The following is a 23,285-nucleotide window of genomic DNA, read 5'->3' on the forward strand; positions in this document are numbered from 1 at the left end:
TGGAATAGAAGGGAGAACCGATAGAGGTACTCAAGGTACCCTCCGCCACACACCGTCAGGTGGCTTGCGGAGTATGGATGTAAATGTAGATGTAGAATTTACTTTTCTTTTTAAGTGTTTACGTAACGAATGTTAGAAATAACTTAAGCGACAAACCGTGCTACATTTACTGTGGACCTCCTGTCAGCCACACTGCGGACACAGCAGCCGCCCTCGCCTGCCGACCGCACGCAGCGAAAGCGGATGCGTTTGCGATTGAGCACCGTGTGTTTATATTACGTGAAGGTCAGCAATCAACTGCCAAACCACCAAAATGGTCCGATGCAGCTCTCAAAAACTCTGGAGAAAATCGCATCTGAAATTTTCATGAGCATATTTTATATCCTAAAGAAAGGTCATTTTTTGATAGGTTGTGCGGGTGTGTGTTGCCGGCGTGGGTTCGACACCTGGCTGTGGCAGATTTTAAAACAAAAGTGTATGTTCCACTCAACATTTCCGTGGAGTGTAAAATGGATAAAGACAGATTTTTTAAAAAAATTTAAACATTTTTATTAACAATCACTGACAAATAAGCAGTAATTAAGAGTTTGTGCTTGTTATTTTAGCGCCATATGTAACTAGTAATAGAAACACATGAATTTTAATAAAAATGACAATTCCGTGTATGTTAATTAACATACAGTTGAATCATGTATAACTTGCACCTCAAATAATGCGGAAACTGAGAGTCCTGCTGGCGTGTGGTTTTCACAGAATGGATTGATCAGGCGCTCGTATTGTTAGCCAATAAGAAGATTGTAACAATACTTAAAAAGTGTATTTTTTGTGCAAACATAATCTTTCGTAAATGGAACAATGCATATTGACATTAACAAACTAAAAGTAGGATAAATTAGTATGTCAGTGGTGTTCGTTGCAGGGTTGAAATGAGGGGCCGTTTACAAGAGATATCGTAGTTTGAAAGGTTTCCACACTGACACCTATTTGCGCCACCGCGCAGTTGATTGGTACGATGCTGTTATGCTTGCTTAAAGTGTGGTTGTGTGCTCGTTGAGTGCATTGCGACTTACTAGTCAGTTTGAGAGTGACAGTCCAAGCTCAAATGGCTCCAAGCACTATGGGACTCAACATCTGTCGTCATCAGTCCCCTAGACTTAGAATTCCTTCAACCTAACTAACCTAAGGACATCACAGACATCCATGCCCGAGGCAGGATTGGAACCTGCGACCATAACAGCAGAGCGGTTCCGGACTGAGGTGCCTAGAACAGTCCAAGCAACAGGTTGTGAGTGGACGGTGGGATTTACCAATATGGAAAAAGCCGACATGCTCATCGTGTGTGGACAGTGTAGCAAGAATGCAGTTCGTTCTTGTACGGTGTTTGCGGCAAGATATCCCAATAGACGTCACCCACTACGGCAGTTAGGTATCAACGTCTTCAACCACTTACGTGAAACTGGTAGAGTAAGACCTAGACAACGTAGCAAGTGACGGCAGAAGAGGGGGAAATTAATGTCGTTGCTGCTGTTGCAGTTGATCCGCGCGTTAGGTCCCACGCAGTCGCACAAGGAAGTGGCTTGAGTCAGGCAAGTGTCCTACTCATTCTCGATCGACATAGGTTCCATCCCTATCATGTCTCTCCCCGTAAGGATCAGCATGGAAACGATTATGAAAATCGTGTTAATTTCTGTATATGGGCATTGAGACAAGATACTTGTGTGTATCATGTATCTCGTTTAGTGATGAAGCCGCATTTGCCAATGATTGCCGGGTAAAGTGCCGAAACATGGGCTATTGGTCTGTCGACAATCCACGCTGGCTTCTTCAGGTGGAACGTCAGCGTCCGTGGAGTGTGAACGTGCGTTGTAGAATAGCGAACTATCAGCTCATAGGCTCGTCTTTCAAGGAACGCGCACGAGTATCGCATCCTCCTAACAGACAATCTTCCACGGATGGCCTGCAGGCTAGGAGGAACCTGTGGTACCAACATGATGGCTGTCCAGCCTACAGCGCACGAAGTACTACAGAATGCCTTCACGAATTGTTTCCTCCGCCGGCCCGTTACCCGGATTTGACGCCTGTAGACTTTTTTCTGTGGAAAAGCTAAAAGTCGCTGTCTACAGGACATACCAACTACACGCGATGACGTGGAACGAAGTATTACTGTAGTCTGCTCGGACATCTTCGCTGAATTGCTAGCACGTTACAGTACTCATTCCGTATCATACTGGAAGCGTATATTCCCGCTGTCGGTGGTCAATTTGACACACCCTGTGATGGTCAGTTGTATCGTTTCTGGCCAGAATCCTCGTAACTAGTGTATGCACTTGTGATGTTCTTTAGTGAGTGCTACTACAAGTACTCTATAAGTACCGGTGTAGGAACTTTTCAAAATACGATATCTCGTAAACGACTCGTACTAGAATCCTACAACAAACACCGCTGCATCCTGATTTACCCAACTTTTAATTTGTTAATGTCAGTAGGCGTTATTCCATTTAAAAAGTGTATTTTTGCAGAGAAATACACTTTCTAAGTATTATTACAATCTGTTTGTTGGCTAACAATACGAGCCCCTGACTACCAACCCATTCTGTGAAAACCACAATATCTGATGAGAAAGTTTTAGGTGATTCACCCTGTATATTTAATGAATTTTGTATTGAAATATCGCAAGTATTCTCACTGAACGGAAAACAAACGGAAAATATAATGGCCGAAATGAGACTCAAGCCAGCGATTACCACCCTCGAGCGCTACTGCCTTTTCCCCCCCTGGTTTGTGTATTTGGTGCTTCACGGGAATTCTCGTAGAACATAGACCTATGTTTAAAAGTTTCCATCGGCTGGGAATCACTCCAGGCCCCCATATGATAGATGATCATTCTAGCAGAGTGCTGTGTTGGCTGTCGAAACACTGACCTTTCCTTAGTGGATTATAGACACTCGGAAAACATCATAGTCGATTTTGACGTTCCGGAGAGTTTTTGAAAGTTGCATCGAATTGCTGTTTGTGGGAAATTGATATTTGAGTTCTGAATTTCACATACCATAAGTACACTGAAGAGCCGAGGAAACTGGTACACCTGCCTAATGTGGTGTAGGGCCTCCGCGAACATGCAGTAGTGGCGCAACACGACGTGCCATGGGCTAGACTAATGTTTGAAGTACTGCTGTAAGGAACTGACACCATGAATCCTGCAAGTCTGTCCACAGATCCGTAAGAGTACGCGGGGGTGGAGATCTCTTCTGAACAGCGCAGTGAAAGGCACCCCAGATGTACTCAATAATGTTCAAGTTTCGGGGGTTTGGTAGCCAGCGGAAGTGTTTAAACTCAGAAGAGTGTTCCTTGGGCCACTCTGCAGCAATTCTGAACGATTGTGGTGTCGCATTTTCCTGCTGGAAATGCAGAATGGAGATGACAGGATGCATGTGATGAGAAAGGATGCTTACGTACGTGTCGCCTATCACAGTCGTATCTAGATGTATCAGGGGTCTCCTATCATCAGCTGCATATGCCCCACACCATTACAGAGCCTCCACCAGCTTGAACAGTCCCCTGCTGACATGCAAGGCCCATGGGTTCATGAGGTTGTCTCCATACCCGTACACGCCCATCCGCTTGACACAGTTTGAAACGAGACTCGTGCGACAAGACAACATGTTTCCAATCATCAAGAGAACAATGTCGGTGTTGACGGGCCCAGATGAAACATAGAGCTTTGTGTAATGTAGTCATCAAAGGGAGACGAGTGGGTCTTCGGCTGCGAAAGCCCATACCCAAGATGTTTCGTTGAATGGTTCGCACGCTCACACTTGTTGATAGCCCAGCTTTGAAATTTTCTGCAATTTGCGGACGAGTTGCAGGTCTGTCACGTTGAACGGCTCTCTTGAGTAGTCGTTGTTGCTGTTATCGTGGGGTCTTTTTCCGACAGCAGCGATGTCGGAGATCTGATGTTTCACCGGCCTCCTGATATTCACAATACACTCGTGAAATGGTGGTACGGAAAAATACCCGCTTCTCGTTACCTCGGAGATGCTGTGTCCCATCACTCGTGCGCCGACTATAACACCACGTTCAAACTCCGTTAAATCTTGATAACCTGTCATTGCAGAAGCCGTAAGCGATCTAACAACTGCGCCAGGCACTTGGTGTCTTATATAGGCTTTGCCGACAGCACTGCCATATTCTGCCCGTTTACAAATATCTGTATACAAAAATTGAATTTCCATGTGGTCTCTTTGTAAGTGAAAAAGGAAATATCGTTTCTACAAAAGATACGTAGTCTTTATTAGAGGGCTATTGTACAGTGGGATCAGGTTACGGGTATGAGAAAAAGATCTGCCGATTCACAATACTTTATTGGTTCGATGAAACAACGTTGGCGTTACAGGGTCGTTCGTCCGGTGGTGGCAGTCAGTGCGGTGTAGTGAACAGGCCGCCTAGCCGAGCAGGTAGTATGAGTAGGCGGGGTAGTAGTAGCCGTAGTAGAACTGCTCGCTGGGCGTCAGCGACTCGCGGCCGGCCGGCTCGGGGGCGGCAGCGGGCGAGGCCTGCCTCAGGGGCAGCGGCAGCGGCAGCGGCTGGGGGCGGGCCAGGGGGGCGGGGCCCGCCGCCGACAGCGCCAACACGCCCACCAGCAGCAGCAGCAGTGGCAACACCTGCGGGCAAGGACCGCGTCACAAACCAGCGTCTCACTGTGGGAAGGGGGTACCTTCCACTTGTAGAATACGTAAAAATACAGATACAATGTAGTGCCAAAAAAAAAAAAAAAAGAGTACACTCACGATTTGTTGTTGCAACACCGTATATGGAGTTCATGAAATTATTAAATTTACAGATCAAAAGCGCAAGCGATTCTGAGATACCAGGTATCGAACCATGCTGAAACACTCATAGTAGCACGTGGTGTAGCCTCCAAGGGCAGCAATGCAGTTGCTGACTCTGGTATCCAGTCAGTCGTACAGATGGCGAATGCTGTCCTGGGATGTTGTACCACGCCTGCTCAACCTCTTCACGTGGTTCTGTAAGAGTTATCGGTTGACGAGTCGTACGAGTCACTTCTCCTCCCATCCTATCCCACACGTGCTGTGTTCGAGACAAGTCTGAATATCGTGCTCGCCAGGGAAGTTCCTGCAAGTCTCGCAGAGCACAGAGTAAAGGGAGCATTATACTGTTCGAACAACACACCACCTTCATGTTGCAAGAGCAGAAAAAGAATGGATCTAACAATAATCTCCACGTACCGAGCGCTGGTCATTGTTCCGTCCAGAAACATCAAACGTGAACGAGAGTTGTAGTTTATCGCACCCCAGAGCAAGAGGCCTGTGGTGAGGCTAGTGCGTCTTGTAGGAATACACTCTACGAGGTAGCACTTACCAGGCCTACGTCGCACGCGCAAACGGCCATCGTTTACCTGCAGGCAGAACCTGCTTCCATTGCTGAAGATCACGGCTCGCTGTTCCATCTTCCAAATGGTGCTCTTACGACACAAGCCGAGTCGGGCATGTCGGTGATGTGTGGAGTGAGTGAAAGACGGGCAACAGGTGTACATGCCCCTAGTCCCACAGCCAACATCCGTTTCGCAACAGTTCGTGTTGACACGTCTGGACTGACAAGCCCTCTTATTTGTGCTGTGGTAGCTCCTCAGTCTGTCACTGCTGACCATACAATACGGTGATACTGGCGGACGTCTGTGCTGCGTGTATTTGCACAGCTAGCGCAACACGTCCAAACTGTGTAGCAATTCTCCGAAAGGACCTCCCCGCCACTCGGAAGGCTACAATTTGCCCCACTGCAAACTCGCTCAGTTTGTTGTAGGAAGTACGAGTGCGCCATACTGAGCCTTCTGGCTGTCAGCATTCCCCATTAACGGGTAGGCACAGCTGAGACTCTACTAGCTATTCCACTACGCCACCTATTGTCGGACGACGTTGAAACCACTAACAGTACATCTACTATCCCCCAGCTGTACTGTTTTTTTTTTTTTTCTTCTGGCGGTGTATGAGGTGAAGATACATTAAAAAGGTTAGGAGAGAAAATCTGTTGAGAGTCCCTTAACAAGAGCCGGGGCGTGTTAGTGGAACAACGGCTCCAAAATCCAGGGAACGTTGGCTGTTGATGCCATAAACCTTTATGCACTTCCAGTTTCGATCAACCGATCGATCATCAACAGGTGCTGAAATAGCCTGTACGATATCATTCTTTTTGTTTCACTGGAACTAAATGCATTTCGCTGTTAAAATCAGTTTTAGCGATACAGGAATGGTTTTTATTGTATATTTTGGCTACACAGTAATGAAGATATTACCGAGGCTGATTAAATAATTTTACAACACCAAATGATGATCAGTTGATTCAAAGTGGTGGTGAAAAGTCAGCAGTTCTTCGTTATTTTTCATTATGACTTTGTTGAAATGTTTACTATCTGTGGATCATCACATGTACAAAATTATTAGAATGGTTCACATGGGTGTGAGCACTATGGGACTTAACATCTGAGGTCATCAGTCCCCTACAACTTAGAACTACTTAAACCTAACCAACCTAAGGACATCACACACATCCATGCCCGAGGCAGGATTCGAACCTGCGACCGTAGTGGTGGCGCGGTTTGAGACTGAAGCGCCTAGAACCGCTCGGCCACACCGGCCGGCCAAAATTATTAGAATATGCCAAACAGATGGTAACGGATATAGGCGTTATGTAGAGATGAAAAGATCTGAGGACGATAGGCATACATCGAGAACAGCATCAAACCAACTGAAACACTGTCGAAATAAGAACAAGGCCAATATATTTACTGGAGATTTTGGCCTTAGATATACATTGATGCTAGGATAAAGAGCAAAGTTTGGACCTGTCACGCCTCGTGTTTATTTTCTACGTGGTCGCACTTCAGATCGATACACTTTGTCTAACCTTTATTCAGTAAGTGGATTGCGTCTCTAAATGGATTGGTTAACATCCCTCTACGGATGCGAAACCTGCTTCATTATAACCAGGACGATTTCTGTGAAAAATACACTAGCCAAGTTGTACCCCGTCTCTAATGACAAGATAGTAATAATTTGCGTGTTTTTACAAGCATTTTTATGCGCGGGGCTAACTTATGATCCGACGGTGCCAAATGTGCTGAACACGCTACATACATGTAATACACGTACTCAAGCCGGCCGTTTGCTCCTGCCAATCCATTTTTACGTAAAGGTGTACTGTCCTGTCTGTTAATTTTTTTTTATTTTGTGTTTCTGAACATGCATAAGGGACAAACAAAAAGTTTCCGTTTGAGGGCAGCATATTACAACGTAGCGCGACTCCGATGCGCGTAAGGAAGCACTGGCATATAGGCAAGGAATTAGTGTGGCATTTGGGTCTTTCCAAAGTGCTGAGGTAAATGCGGAAACGTGAACTATGGCGACGTTACAACCAAATGGGTTCAAACAGGACTAACGTGCTATTATTCTTTTCACGGCAGCCGGCGCTCTTCACGTGAATGATCATTAACAGAATTACGGACACATTTGTATTCCGGTGTTCATTTCTTTCACGTTATTTAAAAAAAATGGTTCAAATGGCTCTGAGCACTATGGGACTTAACATCTGAGGTCATTAGTCCCCTAGGACTTAGAACTACTTAAACCTAACTAACCTAAGGACACAATGATTCAAATGGCTCTGAGCACTATGGGACTCAACATCTTAGGTCATAAGTCCCCTAGAACTTAGAACTACTTAAACCTAACTAACCTAAGGACATCACACACACCCATGCCCGAGGCAGGATTCGAACCTGCGACCGTAGCAGTCCCGCGGTTCCGGACTGCAGCGCCAGAACCGCACGGCCAGCGCGGCCGGCTAACCTAAGGACATCACACACATCCATGCCCGAGGCAGGATTCGAATCTGCGACCGTAGCGGTCGCGCGGTTCCAGACTGAAGCGCCTAGAACCTCTCGGCCATATCGGCAGGCCACGTTATTTTATTTCGTGTTTTAAATGAAGGAGGAAAATGCTTACAAACCCATACCAAACTGCGAGAGAATTTCTATAGATGGAAAACCTTCCAAAACAGATAATTTTATGAGGTCATGGCTAGAAATCCATACAGATCTAATTGACATCCGACTTACATCAACATGCACATGTTCCAACGTAAGAAACGTAAAATTTCGTTAACATCAGCGTCTTCACTGTTTTAGTCTGAAAATTTTTTTTCCTTGCCATAACGAGACCAGCATTAGATAAGTTTTATGCGGACACTATATTTACTTACGCTAGTACCTTCGGTTTATTGAACGTGATAAAATATAAAAAATGACATACTGAATTTTTTAAGAATTCTTAGACACTGTTTCTGGAGCATGTTGGATCAGATACAAAAACAGGTTCTCATATAACTTCATATACTCATTATTAAATTGCAAACAATGATATCTCTTTGCCGTCTAGGCGAGTCTTAGTGTGTAGAGACAGGTGAGGTATATATCATTCATGTCTTTTTTCGCAGGTAAAGGATAACGTAAAGATGTCCTCAACCGGAAGGTGCCTCAACCATCACAAGGGTTTTACCAGGTGTGGGGGTCCTGCCCACTCGTCGCTTATAGGGTGCCTAAAGGATGATGCTTTCTCGGATAGCTACGCAACAATTCAAGCAAACTACATTAATGGTTTTTATTAGAATACAGAAGATTTACAATACTTAATTTTGGATTTACAACGAGTTGTCGCAAGCGATAGGAACATGCAAACAGTCAGTGTACTTTACTATCTACGGTGTTCATGCAAGTTTGTCACACAGTTTGTGGATCACTATAGTTCAATTCTTTTATCTTGGCGGTTCGCGCATGCCCGCCCAAACGCGGGAGATTGCGGCGTTGCCAGTTGCACACGACGCACGCGCTAATAGAAGCAGCGCCATAGTATACCATAGTTCGCAATCTTACGTTTAGGAGGGAGCGCGCAGTTCATGAAGTAAAGCCACCACGGCGGCATTAACCCTTTCGCTGCTACGAAGACGTGCTCCCTGCATTCCGCGCTGTGCGCGATTTTGTCACTGCACTGCTCGCCTGCACTCTTCAAAATTTCTTGCAATGGTTTACTACATTTAATGCTGCAAAACAACTGCGTTGAACATCGAAACAAAATTAAGTCATTTATGGGGGGAAGGTATCAGTCAAGAAGACGTGTAAAAATCAAATTTTTGGGCCAAATAGTTTTTGTCAAAGCAGTGGGAACACCATGTCTGCACAGGCGAGCAGTGCAGTGATGACAAAATCGCGCACAGCGCGGAATGCGGCGAGCACGTGTCTGCAGCAGCGAAAGGGTTAATGAAGAGACAAAGCACTAGAAATTTCAAAAAATTGCATTCAAACGCATATAATTCGTGAAGTAAGGCACTTCGATATTGTTTTTAAATAATGAAAATATTAAGCACTGCACAAGATTTGAACTCATAACCTTTCGCATAACAGCCCAACACCTTAACCGTTACGCTAACGCACCTCGTCCGACTACATAACGCCATGAGGACTATAACGCAAAATACTGACAAACACTGTTGGTATGACTATGAATTATTCACACTTCGTTGAAGTACAATAGGAAATAAACAATTACCGCTGTTCTTTATTGCGAAAAAGCGGTTCGTGAGAGTGATACAAACACCTTTCCTTGCTATCGCCTGAATTAGGAGTCTTATTGCTTGTTTGGTTTAATTAATTAATAGAATATGAAGCAATTGGTGTAAAGAATGATTATTCCAAACTTTCTATAAAAGAATGTATGCTATCAAGACATTGCTTTTGTTCTATTACTTTATTTATGACTGAACGTTTCTAAAACTGAAGACACTCGTCCATGCTCTGCACTGCAGTCGAGTTGTGGCAACGTCGTTCTCTGTTCATTGGCTGACTGTGTTTTGTAACGTCAGATGCGCAGAACGAACCTAAACTCGGCCGCCAACATAAATGACGCGCACTTTAATAATGGCTATCGTACTGCTCTCTTCTAAGGCGTGGTTCCTCTGTCAGGCCGAGGCAGGCAGGAGCTGCGCTTATATTCTCTTCGGATGGTGACCGCTCCTGTCTTAGTGTGGTCCTAGTCAGCGAACTATTGGCTGACGTCGTCTCACAGCCTTCTCTGCTCTAGTGTTCTTCATCTTGGTGTTAGGCCGGAACACCAGGCACTCTCCTATTCCCCCTTCCCTCGATATTTGAAATGACTTATCCGGCCAGATACAGCCGACGTACAGCTCAGCTTGGATTCCGAAAAACGGTCGAAAATAATGACCGTATGTGGTAGATGCGAAGAGAAACGCATGTGAGAACCATGTTTGTAAACTATCTATGTCAACAGATAGCTAATGTCTGGTGCAGTCACATGTATCCTCAAGGCAGACCAACGAATGTGCAGAGAAAAGTGTAGCAGCAAGCATCATCGTAAGTGGAAGAAACTTACCACCGTGAATACTTACGGGAGATATGCTCTCTCACGAGGGGCAGTGGGTCGTGCTTCGGTAGCTAAGTTGGTAGAGCACATGCCAGCAAAATGCAGAGGTCCCGAGCTCGAGTCTCGGTCCACCACACAGTTTTAACCTGCCAGGAAGTTTCGTTGGAAACACTTTACATGCGACGAGAATCGGCAGTTTATGAGGAATTTCCAGTGTCACTTGGATGCACTGAACTGTTTGTATTATTAGTCGTTAATGTAACATAAATTTATACAGTATAGAATCGTTAACACACGTCGTCATTATGGCATAGGACTTATCTATCGCTATGGGAATGACATCACTAGCCACGAGAATGGATGCGTGAATGTGGCAGCGTCAGCTGAAATGAGGGGGATTTTTTTTTTTTTTTTTTCTGTAGGAGTTGCATGGGCCGTTGTTGCGATGAGGGTCATGACAAACGTTTAGCAGAAGGCAGATGTGTCTGTGGTTTCAAGATGCCACTGCATAGCTTTTACCTAGGGTGAAACTGGCGTCACCATACTTGACTCGCTCAGTTCATCGACCTCATGTTGTTTATGAACAGAAAAAGTAATTCGGAGTGTTTGTTTGTTACTTGTAAAGCTAAAAGGAAACGACAACCTCGAACATACATATGAAACAGTGGATCCGCAACCCTGGAAAATATACGACTAAAAAAAAAAAAAGTATACGCAAGGGAAATGTGAATTTTAGAATCTGTGTTATTAGCGGGAGTCAATTTAAAAAAACAATAACTAGATGTCAAATCGGTATGTCACACTCGTCTGACAGTACAGGCTATAAAGCACTGTGACTGGAATAACTCACATTTGCGTCTTTTTTTGCAGTATATCCAGTTTTCACATTCACTGGTAATCATTGATCTGTATCTTTCCCACTGTCTCTTTTTCATTAACTAAACTATTAAGTAGGTCCCAGGGCAGGAGGTTGGCAGGTGAGTGTAGCTTCCTGTCTGACAGGCGGATATAGTGACAGGCAGAGCATTCCCCCACTGCAGCCAAAGACGTTCTATTTCGATTGACGACTGACGGCTGCCGCTTTGAACGGTTGCTACAAGCTAAAGTTTTGTCAGCTGTAAGTTCACGGCAATTAACAAAACATGAGAACCGCTGTCCTCTGGGTAAGTCAGACCCTACATAAATCTTTTAAAATTAGGTTTCATTCTCTACCCAGCAGGCAGAGCGGGCTATTGGAGATACGACGCATCGATGCGTGCCCTTTGATTCTGCCAAATTCCAGGCGTTTCTTATCGGTCAGATACCGAGCGGTGTGTTGGAGGGGCAGTGGGAGACCAGATTGCGAGTATCTGGGATCACTTTTTACGCGACTGAACGGGAGTTCCAGAGTGCCGTGCTGTGGCTGCCGGCAGCCCGGGACACGCTACTCGATGCGCTGCGCGTCTGTGGGGCCGGCGTGCTGCCCGTCACGTCGTGATGACGTCAGCCGGTGCGCGACTCTCTCCTCTGGTTGTGTCTGCCTTCCGGCGGCACCGCTGTGTTACCGTGAACTGTCGTACCGGAAAGTAACGGCGTATCACAACGGCAGATGCGTATATCTCAACATGCTAGAGTTCAAATAATAGTAAGATTAATAAAACTGTGACAGAGAGAAGGGCCCAAATTCAAAATCTTTTAGTTTGTAGCGGACGGTACTTCTGGCATCACTGTCACTGCTTCAGTTCCCTCTCCTATTCGTTAAAAACGCGTCTCGGCAGTACAGCTGTCGGTAAGCATATGTGTGACTATTCGACGATCTTCATTTTTAGAACCGTAAAATGGATGGAAAATTATCATCAGGTCCGGTCAATGACTAAGTCATTAGAGCTGGACCACTGGCTCAGCTGCTAGATGGATGAAAAAAGAAATCGTTCTGGGAACCACCCAAGCATTTTCTTTAAGCGATTTACGGAAACATTGAAAAAGCGTAAATCTCCACTGCCAAATGGGGATTTCAACCATGGGCCAACTGAAAGTAAATCCAGTGTTTTCAAGAAAAGAATTATAGTGCTACAACGATGAAAAATAATATTACGACGATGTCAAACCTTATTTTCATGATATAAAGAAGAATTGACGATATTCAAATGTAATTATAATTTTATTATTTTAATTTTTGTGCTCAGTGAATCAAAGACTTTCTAGTGCACGGAATAAACTAGCATTGTTAGTGCTGCGAAATTATATATGATTGTTAAGTGAGAACTGATTCTATGTAAGACATTTTGTCTGGGCGGATTTTGTTCTCGTACTGGTCGGTAGAGAAAGAAAGTTTCTTAATCGATGTATGTAATGTGAATGTATAAAGGCTATAAAAAGGAGAGAGAGAGAGAGATAATCCTTGCGGACAATCACCATATTGTATAAGAAAAGGTAAATACAACTTATTCAAAACGAATATCTCTAAAGTGTATTGTCTTGTGATTTCTAAAGACTCAAAATTGCGGTGTTTAATCTAAACCTGTCCTGAATAACAGCGAAGAACATTTATGTCATTATATATTTTCTTCGTTTGATCACGGTGATTCGTATGTTACTTTTTGTTACGCGACGTGTTGGGAATATTGTCATTATACGCGCAAAAGTGCACACAGCTTTAATCGAACATGCATCTTTCGGAAACGATAACTCTTAATCAGTACAATTACGCTAATACCGTGTAAATCGCAACCGTGATCACAAAAGTGTTTCCTGGACCTGATTTTTATAAATGTGTAAACTTGAAAGCGAACAGCATTGCACCATCGCTGGCTCGCAACAATTGAAAGAAAACGAAACAGGGACTGAACAACTTTAAATTTTAACGCCGTCAGCTTTACGAAATCTGAACGACGTAAGTTAATTAATTAAATATTAACAGGAAGAGAATTATTAAATTTTAAAGATTAAATCATAGCAAGAATTTAAAGCATTTTAGCATCATTACCTTTCTTTGCATTAGTACTTGAGTATCAGATACCATCATATCTATTTAAAAGACAGTGCGTAAATAAAATTGCCACTTTTTATAATTATTATTATAACAATTCAGTTGTCGGAGAAAGTGGTATGTTGAGAGACTCTTCTTGGAACATATACTGTGAGAGTTTTGACAATAACACACCCAGTGATACACAATACCTCTTATGTAATGTCTACCAATACAGTTTGATGAGCATTTCCTTGACGCTCCTGTGCCTACTAAACGAGCTGGCGAAAAGTACAGGGTCTTCTATGATCTTCTCCATTAATCATACCAGACAAGTAACACTCAATAATCCGACGAATCAGAGCTCGCTAAAGTATTTTGTAGGTGATTCACTTTTCCTTAGCATTTTTACAATGACTGTCTGCTTTTCGGACAACCTGTTTTTACGTGATCGTTCCCTCGTCAAAGCGGACGATTGCTTCTACACCTTTTAATAGTTGTTACATTTGCCAGTGATTTGTAGTCAGTCGTGTAACAAAAGAATGATGTGTCTTTTATATTGTTTATGTACGATACGTTACATGTACTTATGTTGACGGTCTAGTGCGAGTCTCAGACCTACGCTCCAATAATTTGCAGCTTCTCCAGCATACCACTACTGTTTTCCTACATATACAATCCTTATGGAGTGAAACTCTCTCGCAATTAAAACTGTTTGCCGGACCTTTGCCTACTGAACTATCCAAGCACAGCTCACAACCCGCCTTCATAGGTTTACTTTTTGCAAGGTAGGAGATAAGTTATTGATGGAACAGAAGCTGTGAGGACGAGTATTGATTCGTGATAGGATAGCTCGGTAAATAGAGCACTTATCCTCGAAAGCAAAGGTCCCGGGATCGAGTACCAGCGCGTTACAAGGTTTTAGTCTGCCAGGAAGTTTCGTATCAGTCGACATATCACAGAAAAGTGGAAATTAATTCATTACGGGGTTTCTAATGGGATGAACAGTATTGCACTGAGTAAAGTCTTCTCAGGCTTCTAGTCACGCCATGTAGTTGTCATTAACGAGCTTTTAATCGTCTGCTCCTAGTAGTTAACTGCTATCTGGCTGTCGTGAAGTCGGCGGCCTTGTCGTTTGTAGCTACGATATCATGATATGGTCCTGCCTTAGACACCAGTGGTACAAAACCCCACAACAGGCCACAGCAGTCGACCCACCCCACCGCCGCCCCACACCGAAGCCAGGGTTATTGTGCGGATCGGCTCCCAGTGCACCCCCCTCTCCCTCCCCCCCTTTCACGGGAACGTCTCATACCAGAGGAGTGTAACCCCAAATGTTTGCGCGGTAGAGTGATTATGGTGTACGCGTACGTGGAGACAGTGTTTGCGCAGCAATCGCCGACATAGTGTAACTGAGGCCGAATAAGGAGAACCAGCCCGCATTTGCCGATGTATATGGAAAACCGCCTTAGAAACCATCCACAGGCTGGCCGGCACACCGGATCTCGACACTAATTCGCCGGGCGGATTGGTGCAGGGGACCGGCACGCCTTCCCACTCGGGAAGCGGCGTGTTAGACCGCGCGGCTAGCGGGGCGGGCTATGATACGGCTACTAGTGCTCAATCAGTCTTGATTTGCCATACAAGCAACCGTTTGCAACGGCCTGTTGCTTTTACGGCCTACGACGAACTTTGCTTGAAGGGAGCAAGTACACTCCTGGAAATTGAAATAAGAACACCGTGAATTCATTGCCCCAGGAAGGGGAAACTTTATTGACACATTCCTGGGGTCAGATACATCACATGATCACACTGACAGAACCACAGGCACATAGACACAGGCAACAGAGCATGCACAATGTCGGCACCACTACAGTGTATATCCACCTTTCGCAGCAATGCAGGCTGCTATTCTCCCATGGAGACGATCGTAGAGATGCTGGATGTAGTCCTGTGGAACGGCTTGCCATGCCATTTCCACCTGGCGCCTCAGTTGGACCAGCGTTCGTGCTGGACGTGCAGACCGCGTGAGACGACGCTTCATCCAGTCCCAAACATGCTCAATGGGGGACAGATCCGGAGATCTTGCTGGCCAGGGTAGTTGACTTACACCTTCTAGAGCACGTTGGGTGGCACGGGATACATGCGGACGTGCATTGTCCTGTTGGAACAGCAAGTTCCCTTGCCGGTCTAGGAATGGTAGAACGATGGGTTCGATGACGGTTTGGATGTACCGTGCACTATTCAGTGTCCCCTCGACGATCACTAGTGGTGTACGGCCAGTGTAGGAGATCGCTCCCCACACCATGATGCCGGGTGTTGGCCCTGTGTGCCTCGGTCGTATGCAGTCCTGATTGTGGCGCTCACCTGCACGGCGCCAAACACGCATACGACCATCATTGGCACCAAGGCAGAAGCGACTCTCATCGCTGAAGACGACACGTCTCCATTCGTCCCTCCATTCACGCCTGTCGCGACACCACTGGAGGCGGGCTGCACGATGTTGGGGCGTGAGCGGAAGACGGCCTAACGGTGTGCGGGACCGTAGCCCAGCTTCATGGAGACGGTTGCGAATGGTCCTCGCCGATACCCCAGGAGCAACAGTGTCCCTAATTTGCTGGGAAGTGGCGGTGCGGTCCCCTACGGCACTGCGTAGGATCCTACGGTCTTGGCGTGCATCCGTGCGTCGCTGCGGTCCGGTCCCAGGTCGACGGGCACGTGCACCTTCCGCCGACCACTGGCGACAACATCGATGTACTGTGGAGACCTCACGCCCCACGTGTTGAGCAATTCGGCGGTACGTCCACCCGGCCTCCCGCATGCCCACTATACGCCCTCGCTCAAAGTCCGTCAACTGCACATACGGTTCACGTCCACGCTGTCGCGACATGCTACCAGTGTTAAAGACTGCGATGGAGCTCCGTATGCCACGGCAAACTGGCTGACACTGACGGCGGCGGTGCACAAATGCTGCGCAGCTAGCGCCATTCGACGGCCAACACCGCGGTTCCTGGTGTGTCCGCTGTGCCGTGCGTGTGATCATTGCTTGTACAGCCCTCTCGCAGTGTCCGGAGCAAGTATGGTGGGTCTGACACACCGGTGTCAATGTGTTCTTTTTTCCATTTCCAGGAGTGTATATAGGACCGCAATAGGTTTGGTTTTCTTCCTTCCTTTAAGCAGTACTATTTGATTTTTTGTTTCACGATAACTTCTCTCAACATCTGGTATTTCGGCATTGGTGTGATGATTGAAAGCAGGAACAGTGTTACGATCTTCTTCAATGAAATGCTTCTGGAAAACAGAATTAATTATTTCGGCTTTTTCTCCGTCATTTTTCGTGCAATGACAGAGTGATTACCTAGCGATTGTATGGACGATTTCAATCCAGCTACTGACTAGACGCAAAACGAAAATTTTAGGATTCTTCAGGTCGGTTGGCAAAATCCGAATTTCGAGTTACTTCAACGCTTCTAGCATTGCCCTCTTTACACTCATTTTGCCTTCGTTCGGAGGATGTTCAGAACAGTATACTAACAACGTGTGATTAAAATTACGAGGAGATTGTTTTACGTGTAACCTTAAAAGTCACCAAATGCACAGCCACGAAACGAAGTGGAAACGTGAAAGGAAGGTGGTTACGTGCCAAGAAGAGTCAAATTGTGTTCGGACATACGTTTTGTCTTGTCCTGACATTTCGTAGGTGTCATTCTGATGTGACAGTGAGGCGTGTGTAGACTCAGCTTATAAAGGAGGGTCGGACGTAGCTACTGGACCAGAAGACGAGAGTACTGTACGAGATGACCATCACGGCCGTATATGGTCGCCAGATCGCGGGCCATACAAATGTTTCTACAACTCTGGCTCGGCGCTGGAAGGCCGCCACGACTCTGGACGTATTAGCATCGACGGTTCGACGCCCTCGTCTGCTGGCCGGACTCTTGGCACGCACGACACGCCGTGTCTGGCTGCAGCGGCCAAAGTGAACGCCTTCACTGGCGCATTTTCTATCACTGTCAGGGGTACCCTTCTGAATCCAGACCTACAGTTAAGGTCGCATTGTAGTCTGGCCACAGTCTGTGAATCTGTATTGTTGAGCGGCATAACAGAAAATCGTTTTGGTTTGCTGCACTACTGGAATAAGTAGGAGATCTCGCTTCTTCTGTCCATGCCATTTAAGGCAAAAAAATGAGCGGACACTATCAAATAATGATACCACTGCTTTCAATAGCAGCATGTTAGCTTGCCCATTCTATAGGAAATGCGTCGAGAATGGTTAGCGGGCTACTCGTTCATCACGGCCTTCCATCTGCCACTGTCGATGGCCCAGCATAGAAACCACATTTAGGGAGTTTCCAGGTCTTATCCGATTCCATCCTCTCATTTAGCATGCGACGTCTTCGACGAGATACACATTAATCATGAGCCAGAGTCCAGATTTTTAAATGCTGACCATTCTAACCGTGTATCCAGCCATACGTTTTCTCCCATCCGCTCTAACGGGACCCAGTATTTTATCAGCGCGGGAACTAAAACGGCCTGAATCAGGAAACCGCTTCCGCGTAATCCACCCGCTGTGAAAACTGTGTGCACGGACGACTGATGCGGCTACTGTCCCTCACCCGTGTTGTTTGTCGAATTTCCCAAGCAAAAATGGTTCAAATGGCTCTGAGCACTATGGGACTTAACATCTTACGTCATCATTCCCCTAGAACTTAGAACTACTTAAACCTAACTGACGTAAGGACATGACACACACCCATGCCCGAGGTAGGATTCGAACCTGCGACCGTAACGGTAGCGGGGTTCCAGACTGAAGCACCTGGAACCGCTCGGCCACTCCGGCCGGCGCCCAAGCACAGAAATAAAATAAATGGATTGATGCGGATGGCCTACATGAAGATGTAGTAACACGAAATAATGTTACCGTATACCATTCAGATATGCTGCTTTTGCCATGCGATGAATATGGCGTACCAACTGAAAATTTTTGTTGAGCCGGGTTTGGAACCCCGGTTTACTGCTTATCGCGAACGGTCACTTTAACGTTAGGCTACATCAACACGCCTTGAGATTCAGTGTTGCAGTTCCCACAGACCGCATGAGAGGATCTTTGGTAGAAGTATTCGGAAAAATCAAAGATGTAAACATGACTGAGGATGAGTCAGGCCTGGCTGAGTACCCAAATAGCATAATGGCTAAGGTGACTACTCGCGATAAGCAGGAAATACCGGATGGAGTTCCCGTGTAGCACAATTTTAAATTGTCACGATATTTTCCTTACACTGCATGCAGAAGCCACAATGTCATGTTCAAAAGGTTCAAATGTCTCTAGGCACTGTGGGACTTAACATCCGAGGTCATCAGTCCCCTAGACTTAGAACTACTTAAATCTAACTAACCTAAGGACATCACATACATCGATGTCCGAGGCAGGATTCGAACCTAGGGCCGTAGCAGCAGAGCGGTTACAGACTGAAGTGCCTAGAACCGCTCGGCCACAGCGGCCTACACAATGTCCCACCCGTCTTCACTCCTACAACAATAGATCTTGGCAGCAGTGTTGACATAAATAGGTGTCGCATGCTGTCCTCTCGATTCTTTGCTATTACAGAAGACTGGTTGATCGCTTCGTATCCGACTGATATTTTGACATTGGTGCCACCAGTACGACTATGTGAAAGCCAGAAATCTGAGTCATCAGCAGTGTTATTTCTTCTATCGATTGCCGCGACCAGAGTAGTGGAGAAACGTCTATAGTGAAGCGATATTGGTGACAGTCACTTTGGTCTCATAAGGAAATGCAGATGAGTAAGTGAACACGAGCGGTAGTCATAAAAATTTTAGATTTTGCTCACTCCTAATTGCGTATGCTTTGACCATTGAATATGAAAACCTAGGATACTAACCTGCCCTCACACTGAGTACATGAGAAATTTTTGATTGGTTAAAAAGTAAGATTATTCTACACCAACTCAGTGCATGATCAGCTTCGACAACGTAGATTTAAATAAGCTGATGAGGATTTTTAGTAATCATTCTTTCCTGTGATAAAAATTTTTCTTGTGTAGAGATGACGATTTTAATAATCGTCATTTCAATATGTCCAAGAATTAAATATTTTTTTATTGAGTGTCATAAGCAATTGATAATGATTGTTGTTTATCACCTGACCCTTGAAAGCAACAGTTGATAAATTATATGTAGGAAAAAAAAGGGAATAGCTGTGTTGTCTTTCTCGAATAGACCCCAAACTTTCACTTTTATTAATTCGTGCATTCTAGGTACGTGACAGTGGCATTTCTAATGATTTTTTGTTACGATCCGCACCTGATACTAGCTGCCTTACAGGGCCAGGGTCATTTTTATTTAGAATGTCTGCTTGACACCCTGGGCTTTGGAAGACATTTCATATGTTTTGTCCATTTGCGCGCTAAGTGGTAAGCTAAGTCCGCACACATTAGTTCACCCACTGTGCAGACACAATGGTCGGAGTTACAACACAATACATAACCCACCACAGGCTCCAATTAGAAGCCAATATGGCGTCTCCGTCTCTGTACTGACCAGAGATAGTGAGCATGTGACGTAAGTGACGTTCTTTACATCCCTTTGATCTACGTTGAAAGGCACGTTCAGGACATATGTCAAGCTTGATACTGCTCTACACCTTCTGGAAAACCGTCTGGCACGCCTTTTCCACGTTATGACTCCAGAATCACGCCACGCTCAACGTTGACGCTCGAATGCACGGTCCGTCCGACGACGGCTTTACGTTTGTGATCATTACGGCCAGAACAGTCTCTTGTGTCCCCAAAAAGCCGCTGCTATACTTACGATAGCCTTCATGACGTCCTGATGGCAGTGACGCGGCGTCTTGATGGGAGCTGAGAGTCTGTACGCTGTACTCGCGTCCAGTGCGTGGCTTTATAGGCAGGGGCGGGGTGGTTTCGCTGTGAGGGAGGTCCAGCAGAGCGTAACGGCCGGCCACGTGTCGCCCGGCACCAGCGTCTCTGGAAACACCGCTGGCACCGGAGTCAAGGCCTCGGCGGAGCGCCCTGCCCGCATACAGAGTGCAGCGCGTGATCCTGGCAGCGGCCTTCACCACAGTAATGGCCGGGATGACGCTGCTTGGGATGCTTCTGGAGCCCCAGCAATGAACGGCCGCGTAGTGCACCACGCGAGCAGCAGTCGCCTTCTGTAGCTTATCGTTACAGAATTTGGCGTAAAGGCAAAAGTAACAAATAAAATTCGCGTAATCCAAACACCTGCCATATCTAAAGTGAAATTAATGGGAGAAATCTCTCAGTCACTTGAAACGAAAGTTTGTGTAAGCCCGATGGACGACTTATCATTTTTATTGCATACTTGTGTCTTGTAAAAAGTTGTAAGGATGTGGAATTTGGAGCTTAAAACCGCAAAGCGGAACGAAGAGTTCTAGGAAAGAAATCGAAGGAAATTAAACTGCCTGCCTTTTGCAGACGACTTCTCAATAGTCTCAGAAAGCCTGAAAGAAGCTGGAAAGAATAGCCAATAGAAAAAGTCTCAGAATTTTAGCTGAAAAATAAATTAGTGACAAACACACACAAAAAAAAAACAAAAGTAGTAAAGCTTATAGCTAAAACAACGAGTAAGAACATTTAAAAATATCGGGAAAATATAGGAAAAGAGTCTAGAAAAACTTGAAATAGATGCAAGCTTTACTAAGATTTGTCATGTATTTAATTTCCACTGCTACTCTTTCCTTATTGTCCATTTCTATGATGTTGTCACTCGTAGGCAAAGCTCCTAAGTAAACTCTAAGAAAAAAAGGACACACCACTAAGGAATTATCCGAATGGGACTGAAATCGGTAGATGTGATATATATGCACAGATAAACAAATGATTACAATTTCAGAAGACTGGGTGATTTATTCAAGAGAAAGCACTTCAGAAATTAGGCACGTCAGTAACGCGTTCGTCCCCCTTTTGGCTCTTATGCAAGCACAATTTGGCTTGGCACTGATTGTTAGAATTCTTCAATGTCCTCCTATGGGATATTGTGCCAAATTATCCCCAACTGTCGCGTTAGATCGTCAAAATCCCGAGATGGTTGGAGGACCGTGCCCATAATGCTCCAAACGCTCTCAATTTGGGAGAGATCCGGTAACATTGCTGGCCAAGGTTGGATTTGGCAAGCACGAAGACAAGCAGCAGAAATTCTCGTCGTGGGGCTTTTTCAGACACGTCTTTGGCCTGAAATCTCATTTACTGGAGTAAAATTGTCTTCAGGGATAAGGGCCGCTTCAAATGGAGTCCCATTGAGAATCAAAAGCGTATCTGTAGACCCTCCGACAACGGTGGGATACCAGTGTGACTGTCACCAGCCATAACCGACAGCCAGGAGTGTTGGTCTGGAGCCTCATTTTATTTCCCAGTACAATCTCTTTAGGTGTCATCTGCGGTACCCTTACATCATACAGGTACGTCAACGACATTCTACCCTCCTTTTTCTTGCCCCTCATGGAAAGCTATCTTGGACTTACATTTCAGCAAGATAATACCAGCCCACATACTGAGGCTTTCTGCTGCAAGTCTTCATGCTTGCCATATCCTACCTTGGACAGCAATGTTACCGGATCTCTCTCCAATTAAGAACGTTTGGAGCATTATGGGCAGGGCCCTCCACCCAGCTAGGGATTCTGACTATCTAAAGCGAAATTGTGACACAATTTGGCACAATATCCCTCAAAAGGACGTCCCGTAACTCTATCAACCAGCGTGAAGCCGAATAACTGCCTGCATTAGGGCCAGAGGTAGACCAATTCGTTACTGACCTGCCCGATTTGTGAAGCTCTTTCTCTTGAAAAAAAAAAATCATCCAATTTTTCTGAAATTCTAGTCATTTGTTTGTTCTGTACATCTACGTCATATCTACCGATTTCCGTCCCACCCGGATAATTCCTTCGAGGTAAGTGGCTTTTTTTTGTCTTAGAGTGTATATGAACTGTTGAAGTCTCTTGAACCTTATGCCATGTATCACAAGCAATTCTTCCTATTTCGTCTTCTTCTCAATTGCATGAATTCTGTTTTGTCTTGATTCACCTTTAGCCCAACCTTCTGTGCGTAGTTGTTTCATTCAGTTCATGGTTTCATTCATTTTGTAGTACTGTATTATCTGCGTATGCGAGACAACTGAAATTATTATCCATCTGTGCTTCTTCAGGGAGGTGTTCAGCTGAAAATCAGTATCAGCACACATTAAGATGAGAATGTATGACAAAGTGATATGTTTAGCAGTCACGTTCGGTTCAAAAACCAAGAGCTTGACTAAAGGAGAAAAGGAAAGACTATTAATATCTGAAAGCAGAATAATCATGGAATGTGGAGACCGATCTTAGTTAAAGAAGGAGGATGGAGGAGGATGAACGAGTAAATCTACTGATTGCTGCAACAACCAACAATCCTATAAAAACTGAAGACCAAAAGAATCTAGTGTGCAGGCCATGTAGCCCATGGGCCAGAAGAAAGACAGGCGAACAAGGCACTCCAGGGGAAACCAAACACCAGGTACCCCATAGATCCACCAAGCCAGCGCTGAACGGACAGCCTGGCGTAGGACCTGGCAGCCCTGGGGACTGAAGATACCTAAAGGAACCAAGCAGAAAACAAAGTAATGGAGGCAGTTTGTGGAAGCAGCGCTTGGTCTGCAGGGCCTGTGATCGCTTTATAAGTATATATGTGATTTAAATAAAAATATTAACAACAAGAGACGGACCTGTAGAAATACAGAACTAAAATAGTGGTAAGACCAGTGGGTTTATATGAATGTAAATGCTGAACAATGAACTACAGATGGTTGGGAAATGAGAAGTAATGAGGAAATCCAGGAAAATATAAAGAAAAAGCAGA

At 45.2% G+C, this 23,285-nt stretch overlaps 1 protein-coding gene across 1 annotated transcript; it reads right to left on the minus strand.

Annotated features, from left to right (window-relative positions):
• Window positions 1-4,342: 4,342 nt before the first annotated feature.
• On the minus strand, window positions 4,343-20,371 carry LOC126176892 (neuropeptide-like 4). Its single transcript, XM_049924093.1, has 2 exons — window positions 20,230-20,371; window positions 4,343-4,661 (listed from the first exon to the last, which is right to left on the minus strand). Exons 1-2 carry the CDS (start codon window positions 20,239-20,241, stop codon window positions 4,443-4,445), a joined length of 231 nt encoding a protein of 76 aa, XP_049780050.1. The 5' UTR covers window positions 20,242-20,371; the 3' UTR covers window positions 4,343-4,442.
• Between the last annotated feature and the right edge of the window lie 2,914 nt (window positions 20,372-23,285).

This window comes from Schistocerca cancellata, chromosome 3 (genome assembly GCF_023864275.1).
Source record: "Schistocerca cancellata isolate TAMUIC-IGC-003103 chromosome 3, iqSchCanc2.1, whole genome shotgun sequence".
Taxonomy (NCBI): domain Eukaryota; kingdom Metazoa; phylum Arthropoda; class Insecta; order Orthoptera; family Acrididae; genus Schistocerca; species Schistocerca cancellata.